Here is a 10,223-nt window from a genome sequence, read left to right as displayed (position 1 = left end):
GAAGGGCATAAATGTGATAACAGCTGTAGGCTGTATAAGCTCCTTCTCATGGAGTGATGTGGATATATATATATAAAAAAAATCTAATCTTGGCGACCTTCACATCAGAAGTTCACTGAAAGATACTCGTACTCACAACATTGCAAACGGATTTGCAGGATGGATGGATGAATGGATGATTGCTTTGACAGAGAGAAACAAACACGGCAACAGAACAAATAGATCACAATGGGGGCTTACAGGCCAGAATGGATCCTGTGTGCCACACCGTCTGCTCTCTCGCACGCGCTCCTCCATCAAGGACAATGAAATTAGCCGTCATTTATTTCGCCGGTCTTTGTCCCATGGATAAATTTATCGCCACAAGAAGGCTGCAATCAAGAAAAGGAGCGGGTAGGATACGTCTCCCTCAACAGCCGTGGAAAAGATGGAGTCTGTAACCTTCAAAATGAGACAAATTCTGCCAGATGCATTATTTATCTTAACAATGACGATCTGAAATTAGCAGCCGACGCGAAACTAAATGATGGCGCCGTATTTGCGTTCCCTCGTCGATCATTCGAACAGGCGAACTACAGCTGGCCTGACCGCGCACGTCTTGGTTTTACAAAGGATGGTAGTTTTTCTCCCGGGATCACATTCAATGTACAAGAGTTTTTCAAACTCTATTGAGCCAAGGCACATATTTTACAGTGCAAAAAAATAAAAATAAAAAAATATCACAAGATAGCACCGAACAAAAATGTCACAAAATGTGGATTCACAGCTTAATTACGATAAATACCTTCTGTCATCTAGTAGAACATCATTTCATTGTTCTAGCTGTCATTTTATGTCACTGGCATGGACAAATGAACAAACATAATGTACATCATTTGTACTGAATAAAAAAATATTCAGACCAACTGCGTCGCTGAAATAGGATAATTTCCTCAGGTGCAGCTGATGAGCAAAGTATTGTGAGGGAGGACAAAAAGATAGATAGATAGATAGATAGATAGATAGATAGATAGATATAGATAGATAGATAGATAGATAGATAGATAGATAGATAGATAGATATAGATAGATAGATAGATAGATAGATAGATAGATAGATAGATAGATAGATAGAGATAGATAGATAGATAGATAGATAGATAGATAGATAGATAGATAGATAGATAGATAGATAGATAGATAGATAGATAGATAGATCTGGAGGGGCATTTGGGAGGTCAAAAAGAGGTCATCCCAAAAGTGATATACTGATCGGGTTTGGGTCAGGTTTTTCCACACCAGTAAAAAATATCTTGGAATGATGAAGATTTGAATTTCAGGACCAAGTAACACCTGGTTGATTGAAAATGTTTTTCCGTTGCTGTTAGAACCGCACAATGTTCAGCAGGCCTTGTTTGTCATCTCCTCGATGGGGTTGGCAGATGTTGTGGACCACTAACTCCCCCTACTGGGTGTGATGGTTAAAATGCTGCGGTAGTAGTAACGTGGGAATGGTTGAGGTACAGTGCAAGATCTTCATTTTGGTGCAAAATTCAATAAATGGCAATACAAAACTAAATGTGCTCTCATTTTCGTCATCGGCGAAATCTTTTAAGATCATTGTGTGCAGTTTTCTACGCGAAAGAGGAATAGACCACCCCATCATCAGATGCCCTCATCACATCACATGAAAAGACCAAGCCTCTCCTTTGCCACTCTTAATGGCGGGGACATTATTCATTTCTCCAGCCAATTTGAGCTCGCATTTTCTTTCAGGAGTAGAAGCGCCGGACGATGAGCGAAGTCACTGAAGAGCATAAAATATGTAGAGGAAGATGGACAAAAGGAGCGGCAGAATAAAGAGGGCAGCGGAGGTGGAAAGGAAGAAGGACGGGAGGTGTGCGGCGGTGATGTGGAGGTAGTTGAAGGGAGAGGATGTGAAGAAGAGTGAAAGAAAAGAGAAGACGCGTGGCCTCTGACAGCTGGATGTGTGCTCTCAGTTTTGACCTTTCAAGAAAAGGACACATCTTTTCCGTATTTGAATGTAGCGCCAATGGGGCTCCAATAAGGAAGCCTCAAAGTGACAATGTCTAATGTGGCCGCTGTCACGGTGGAACCTCCAAGGTTGACTGCAATTCATTCTGTTAAAAGATGGAAACATTTTTTTTCCCGTAGAAAAAAAAAATCAAATTGTTGCCATTTACAGGTAATAATTGAAGTAACATTTAATATTATCACCTGTAATACGAGTGTAAAACTGAATTAAAAATATTGTACTCGATATAAAAATATAAAGTCGGTTGGCAGACTGAGAAAGTGGTTTGCACATCTCACTCACACTTCTGAGGTTGGAGGTTCGAATTCCTGCACGGGGGTTGGATATTTTGTCCTTGCTTGCGTGGGTTTTCACTGGGTTCACCAGCTTCAACATTCAAAAAAAATAATCCATTCACTGAATATTTTAAACTGTCCACCAGAGTGAATGTGAATGAATGACGCTTGTCTACATGGCAACATGGCCCTTGTGAGGATAAGCGAAAAAAGATAACCAGACATCACCGTTAGATGACGTGATGCAGGCAAAACATTTATGGGCATGAAGCGGGAGCCACACTTTTTAAAGGCCCAGTAAAGGGACCCCCAAAAAAGTCTTGTAAATTTGACACCGCATGTTTGCAGTGTTTTGTAAAAACAACCCTTGCAAATTTGAATGAATCAAATATCTGAAATCAGGTCCCGAATTGAGAATTTCTTTCAACTTTCAGGCACTGTGGTTGTGTTTTTGAATGCTCTGAAAATCCCGACCCGCTGAACTTTCAGCTGTCAATCAAATCTGTACCTTCTCTCCAGGTTCTCTCCAGGGCACACAGAGGCACTCCGTGGCGGCCTGCCACCCGCTGAGCGGCAATGTCATGACCAGCAGCTGCATCAGGACAATTTTCCACTCCTTTGTCAGTGGGCACATTGGTGCACCATCGGCGGGCGCAGCAGGTCCATGTGGTTGATTGGCCCAAATGCAGATTACTGGCCCCAAAGCTGTTGCACCGGACTGCCACATAGCAGAACACAATAAGGGAGCTTAGTCTTTATACAGTGGGGCAGGGTTGACTAATTCTGCATGTCCCTGGTTTCGCCTTCTAGCCACCGTTTCAGCCACACTCCAAAATTCTAGACAATTTCTTCTTCTTTTCCTTTCGCCTTGTCCCGTTAGGGGTTGCCGCAGCGTGTCATCTTTTTCCATCTAAGCCTATCTCGTGCATCTTCCTCTCTAACACCCACTGTCCTCATGTCCTCCCTCACAACATCCATCAACCTTCTCTTTGGTCTTCCTCTCGCTTGTTTTGCCTGACAGCTCCATCCTCAGCACCCTTCTACCAATATACTCACTCTCTCGCCTCTGGACATCTCCAAACCATCGAAGTCTGCTCTCTCGAAACTTGTCTCCAAAACATCCAACTTTGGGTGTCCCTCTGATGAGCTCATTTCTAATCTTATCCAACTTGCTCACTCTGAGCGAGAATCTCAACATCTTCATTTCTGGACAACTGAGCTGGTGAAAAAGTTTAATCTTTTGACTTTACAATTCACCACAAAACTTTTCTCAATCTTTGCACGTTTTAAGCAGGTACTTTTAAACATTCATGATTTCATTCACTTTCTGTGCCGCTTATCCTCATTCGGGTCACAGGTGTGCTGGAGCCCATCCTAGCTATCTTTGCCATGAGGTGTTGTGCACCCTTAACTGTTCGCCAGCCAATCGCAGGGGACATAAAAACTATCAGTCCTTCACGCTCACGTACACACTTTTGGGCAAATTAGAGTCTTCAATTAAATGACCATTCTTGTTTTTAGGATGTGGGAGGAAACCGGAGTACCCAGAGAAAGCCTACGCAGGCATGGCGAGAGCATGGTAACGCCACATAGGCCATTCTTGGTGTCAAGGAAATTGGAAACTATGTTGACGTGAGTTCCATTTTTCACCACCTTGTGGCATCTTGTGTTAAGAAACTATGTTGAGGAGTTTCTTTTGACAAAAAAATAATGCTTTGTTCCCATCTTGGTCTCAAGGTACTATGTTAAAATGGACCGAGGGGTTTCATTTGGACAAAAGTAACGATTGGCTGCCATATTGTAGCACGGACAAGCATGTCACAGTTTACATCCTTTCTTGATGAAAAAGAATAGCTAGTTGAACTGATGCACTGCATGAAGGTCTTTTGATATCAGAAGTTTTGTGCAACTACAGCAGTATTTGAATTTGGAAGCTCCACTGGAGTTAACTAACTTGCAATCTTCAATCCACAATAATGATGACTGATGGCTCTCAAATCCATTTTGCATCACTTTCTTTGGGAGGTACTATCTAACGATGTATGGCCGCAGACGCCATAAATTGTGTCTGTCGTCTTCATCATGTGGTGATGCCCTTTTTTTTTTTTTTTTTTTTGGGGGGGGGGGTATAGGGTTGCCCTGGAGGATGTATGGGGACCGATGCAGAAGAAATCGTAAAGCAGGTCGCGATTGACGGCAGCTTAATGTGGAAGGATGGATCAATGAGTTATATCAGCAAGGCAATACACATAAACCTTTAGCAACTTCACAATGTCACTCGTAAAAGTTTGCTTCACATCCCTGAAGAGGAAAAAAAAGGAAGATAAATCCATCAAGAAAATTCTTCCCAGTTTTTATAGTTGTTCTTCCCTTGCTTTCATCCATCCTCCTCATCTCCATTTTGATGTCTGTCTATTAGCACAAGGTGAGGCCTTGCCTGCTCTCACATCCAGGGGCTAAATTAGCTCAATCAGCCCCCTCTCACCTCTCTTCCATGGGCTTCCAGCAAAGTGACACACTGCTCCCCTGAGAAGGAAGGAGGGGGAGTGGGAAGTGGAAGTGGTGGTGTGGGGGGGCACTAAGCCCAGTGGCCAGATGAAGACTATGGAGAGAGGGAGCAGGTATTGGATGGGATGAAGAATGATAGTTTGAATTTTGTGATGTGAAAAACCTTCGAGACTTCCGAGGCATCGGAAAATGACGTTTTCTATATTTTGCCCTCAACCGATTGCTAAAAGTGATGCACAGAGTGCAACCAGAGTGCTGACGTTTTTTTTTTTTTTTTTTTAACGTTGCTCCTTCATGTTTGATTTGTCGCAACATTTCCACTTGCTTCTTTTTACTAAACAGCCTCCCAAGTATTAGTGGAAGTGCAAGGCAGGCACTTCTGCCACGTGTGCAGGCTGGGGGCAGATCGGAGGTGCTGATCCGAGTGAGCCATAAGATCGACTCTATGCAGCTCTACAGGGATTTATTAGACCAGGGAGTACATTAGCATCATAAAGACCCTGGAGAATGGGCCTGTGGACGGGCTGCACACACCGCTACTACACTTAACATGTGCATCTCAGTGCATCACTGTGTGTGTGTGTGTGTGTGTGTGTGTGAGAGAGAGAGAGAGAGAGAGAGAGAGAGAGAGAGAGAGAGCGAGAGCGAGAGAGAGAGATTGAGAGAGAGAAAGAGATAGAATGAATGAGATTACCTCAATTTAAGTTAAGAAGGACTATTAAACAGTTTACAGTTCATCCTGAATGAGCTTTGGGCTAATACATCACAAGAAGATAAAAGGGAGAAATGGACAAAAGGTGGCAGGCGAAATGGGAAGGAGGAAAATATTGGATTTCTTCTTAAAGGGGCGTTGGATATGATGTCCTTCCACAATACATATTATTATTATTAGTAGTAGTAGTATTAACTGTCTGGGAGACATATTTAATTCAAACATTTTTAGCTACAAACGTCCGCACCAATAACATTGTGCACCTCTCAGAACAACTATTCTGTATTTAATAAAGAAATTAGTCTTCAACAAGCCATAGATCTCTAGTGTCCCCTCGTGGACATTAGCATAACGACATGGAGAGAAGAGCCCCATTAAAAATATAGTAGTTTATAAATGTAATAAATGTAAATCGCTTAAATCAAAACTCTTTTGGAGCAATTAATATGCAGTTCCAGATGATCTACAACAGATTAACAGAATATGATGGTTCACTGTTGAGCAAATCCAATTTGTTTTTTGAAAAAAAAATCCCCAAATATCGTTAAGGCATTTTTGATGGTGAAATCTTAATTTGAGCATGTCTTATGTTTGACTGCAGTCCAACATGCAATCTGTTTTATGAACCTGAAAACACGACACCCTTTGAGCTGCAGGTTTTCTTTTTTCTTTTTTCCCAAAAAAAAAAAAAAAAAATCTGATCGCATACACACGCAACACAAAAAGGACGTGGGATCACATAGCTTCCCTGAAAAGTCACACCAGTAAAAAGATACAAGAATATTAATGAAAGTGCATTGCGTCATATAGCAGGGGTGCACTGGACAATGCAGTCTCAAAGTTTTTGTTAAAACTAGAGCAAAGTTAAACGATATCCACTATCCATCCATCCATCTATTTTCTTAGCCGCTCATCCTCACAAAGGTTGCGGGGGTAGCTGGAGCTAATTCCAGCTGTCAAAGGGGAGGGTACACCCTGAACTTGTCGCCACCAATCGCAGGGCACATCAAGACAAACAGCCACACTCACAATCACACCCAGGGGAAATTTAGAGCGTCCAATTAATGTTGCATGTTTTTTGGGATGTGGGAGGAAACCCACGCAGGCACGGGGAGAACATGCAAACTCCACACAGGCGGGTCAAGGATCGAACCCAGGACCTCAAAACAGTGAGGCTAACGCTTGCCAGCTGAAGCACTATGCCGCCCACGATGCCACTAATCAGGACAAATTTAAGCATATTTCCACTCTTCCAACCAATGCCAAGGACCGAATTTCAGATGTCGGCGAAAGATTAATCTGAAGAATTAGCCTGCCCCGTGGGGTTAGGTCTGGAAACGGTCCAACGGAAACGGAAACAATTGGAAGCGCGCTTGTCCAATTAGTCACTTAGGAAACGACCCGAACGTCACGCTGTTGCCGCACACAAAGATCGGAGCAATTGGTTGTGTTTAGTGTCCCAAAAATACTTATCACAGGCTTCCTAGTGTAATGTACTTTCCACATTTTTAACAGCTAGACTTGTGTCGAGAAGAAAAAAGAAAGAAATGTCAAGATAGAGAATAAAACACTTGATGTCAATTTAATTCTGGTAAAACATTTTATAACATTTCAAATCAGGGCATGTCCCTTTGAGTGTGTTGCGCTGCAGAGCACCCTCTAGTGGAATATTAGAGGAGTTCAGAGCGATTCTTTGGAGTGCGGGCAAAGTTGTCAACAGTCAAACTGTGGTTGAAACGGGAAAAGGCAATACTGTGCTGTACTTTGGTGGAAACACAAACGCGTTCGGGCAGTGACAAGTCCTCAGCAGAGTTGAGGTCAGTCCTCCAGTTTCCATGGAAACCACAGTGACAAAGAAAGAGAAAAGGCACAGCAACAGTGACTTCTCACTGACCAGACACTGGTAAATTTTGCATCCACAAAGTGAGAAATTTGAACTTCATCAGATGAAAGAATCACATTTCATGTATTATTTGGCTTCAAAAGTTAACAAGGAGAAAACTAAGAGCCCAATCATGTCTACATTACATGACTGCATCATGATAAAAATCTACGTTACCAGTTAAAAGCTCCCAAATGGCTCCATGCTCCAAATCCAGTAACACGTGGACGCTTCAACTGGCGTTTAAGGGGAACATGAAAAGGTTGTTTGAAGAATAAAATGAAAAACAAAACTTGAAAATTGCTTAGTGGCAAAAAAAAAAAAAAAGCAGAATAATATTCATTTTTGTACAAAGTCAAAACAATAATAGACTTTTCCAGTGCTTTGGGAGACAGAATAAACAAATTTAAAAAATATATATAATTAGGGATGGGCATCATCAGCAAGTGAATATGACTAAGAAATTGGTCGATTTTGTGGAATTGTTGATGAGTTGTATCTTAAAGCAGTTGAGGCAAAATGGAGTGTACAACAGGGGCGCTGTTGATTCAGTCGCAAGTGGTTTCAATGTGCCGTGGAAACAGGAGTTAAGAACATTCACAGAGCAATTCTCCCTTCCCGAAAAGAACCAATAATCCATTGAGCATTATTTTTAATGAAGGAAATGTAGTGAAATGCCCACCCCTACTTATAATCAAAAATAATGCCGCAATATTTCTTTATTAGCCATAATGCTGAGACCGCCATGATGGACTGAAAAGTTGCCCTTTTGGATGAGAGAGTGAAAAATAAACTGAGCTCTTCACCTCAGTTGAAGACGCCCTCACCATGGTGCTGATTTGAAACCAGCGTGAATACACAACGTGCTGTGTATACATATCTCGATGTATATGTGCGTGCTGTGTTGGGAGATCTTGTATCTGTGTCTGGTGAACACCTCTGGTGTGTGTGTGTGTGTTTGAGCTACCCATACATTGCAATTTATACAGGATTAAAACCCACCCTGTGTGTGGGCCTCTAACAATTTCTACAGGATTAAAATCCACCCTGTCTGTGCCCCTCTATCATCGGCGTGTGTGTGTGTGTAGATATATATATATATATATTTATTTATTGATTTTATATATATATTTTATATTTATTTTATATATATATTTTCCCCCTTAACCCCCCTGAACTCTGTCTTTAAAACGCTGCTTAAATTATGGACCTGGTTCAAGTTCCCATCAGCACTTCTTTAAAATGACCCTGCTTGTGAATTCCTGAGTATGATAGAGATGGATGACGTGCATATACATGGTAACCAGCACGCTAACAGAAACAGAGGTGTAGAATGTGGTACTGGTGAATGTGTGAGTTGACGAAAAGTACACTCCCAGTTACTTCCATAAAGCCCACAATGTGCACGTCAACGTGGCCACTTTAAGGCCAAGCTTAGGTGAGCACACTCATGACTGCCTCTGCCCAACAACAACCATATCATGCTCGTCGTGACGACAAACTGTGCAATTACAGAAAAACAAAATTGAGACCGAGCAGCATCGCTGTAGACTAAACTACACACGTGGGACCATGAAGCTGCTCTTTCTGTATTTGTCGCAGTATCATGTAATCATTTATGCTGATATGGTCAAATGGGACAACGTGCTACTACAAACATCTACTTATGAATGAAAAATGACTACAATGAAAACTATGTACTGTAGAACTTTGACCTCTCAGTATTTGTTTACCCCCTGAAAAGCTTTCAAAATTCTCATTCATGTCTTACTCAGTTTTTCTGTTGCTGTGGAGTGTTGCAAGTGCATGGTACCACTTTTGACGTTCAATGGATGGGTTGTGGGATTCTGCTGTTTAATGGCTTCCAGTCACTGTGATGATGGCCTTTTTTGTGCTGTCTGTATTGGTACCAACAACTTTTATTTTTAAGCGTGTACTTGCAGGAGTGTGTGAGGGTGTGTGTGTGTGTGTGTGTGTGTGTGTGTGCACTCGCATGCATGTGTCTACAGTATTTCGCCATCCTCTATGCTGAAGCTGGATCTGCGACTGGAGTCGACAGAGGCCTCTGGGGACATGGTGGAGAGCAGAGGGTCACCGCCCATGGGGGACAACGGCTCATCCATCATGAGAAATCCCATATCGCTTCTACGGCCCTGCATATCCAGTCCTCCCAGATCGCCCAGCGCGGACATGCCGTCTGAGAACGCCTGCATCCCATCGCACAAGTCCAACGACTGGGCAAAGTCAAAGGGCTGGGAGCTGCCTACAGCTGGGTACTGGATGGGCGGCTGAGCCTGGAGGTGCTGGGGGAGCATGGTCAGCTGTCTGGACTGCTGAGGCTGAGCATGGCTTTGGGGGTGGAGGTGGGTCTGCGGGAGGAAGTGATGTTGCTGGGGCTGGGGCTGAGGAGGAGGAGGAGGAGGCTGGCTCTGGGTGAGGTGGTGGTGCGGAGCTTGTGTCTGAGTATGGGAGAGGTTCTCCTCTGGGCTGGTCTCCTGTTTTATATAAGGGCTCATCACGTCTACTGGGTGCAAGCCAGATGGAGAGTTGCTGGGAAGGCCGTGCAGATGAGCTTGCATCTCCAACTCCTGTTAACATCAATATCATTTCAGTCAAGGAGTATTGGAGAGACAAAATGATTCATACCCAGGCCACAAACAATGGTATGAAGACTGTGTGAGATTTCAGTTCTTTTTTTTTTTTTATTTACAATTAGAATATAAACATTTTGTAAATCATTTATATCCTTGATATTATTGGACAGTTTCGAGAAAACACAATCTTTTGGACCAGTCAGGATACAACAATCTA

The 10,223-nt window shown here is 42.7% G+C and overlaps 1 protein-coding gene across 4 annotated transcripts in view; it reads right to left on the bottom strand.

Annotated features, from left to right (window-relative positions):
• Nucleotides 1-7,093: 7,093 nt before the first annotated feature.
• tfeb (transcription factor EB) overlaps nt 7,094-10,223 on the bottom strand; it is a 28,210-nt gene continuing 25,080 nt past the window's right edge. For all 4 annotated transcript variants that reach the window (XM_061832889.1, XM_061832892.1, XM_061832893.1 and 1 more), the window contains one exon: nt 7,094-10,000. In XM_061832889.1, the coding sequence (XP_061688873.1) occupies nt 9,416-10,000 (585 nt within the window). In that variant the 3' untranslated portion in view covers nt 7,094-9,415. The remainder of the gene's footprint in view (nt 10,001-10,223) is intronic.

The sequence above is a fragment of the Syngnathoides biaculeatus genome, chromosome 10 (genome assembly GCF_019802595.1).
Source record: "Syngnathoides biaculeatus isolate LvHL_M chromosome 10, ASM1980259v1, whole genome shotgun sequence".
NCBI classification, from domain to species: domain Eukaryota; kingdom Metazoa; phylum Chordata; class Actinopteri; order Syngnathiformes; family Syngnathidae; genus Syngnathoides; species Syngnathoides biaculeatus.
This window is presented reverse-complemented; position numbering and strand designations above follow the sequence as displayed.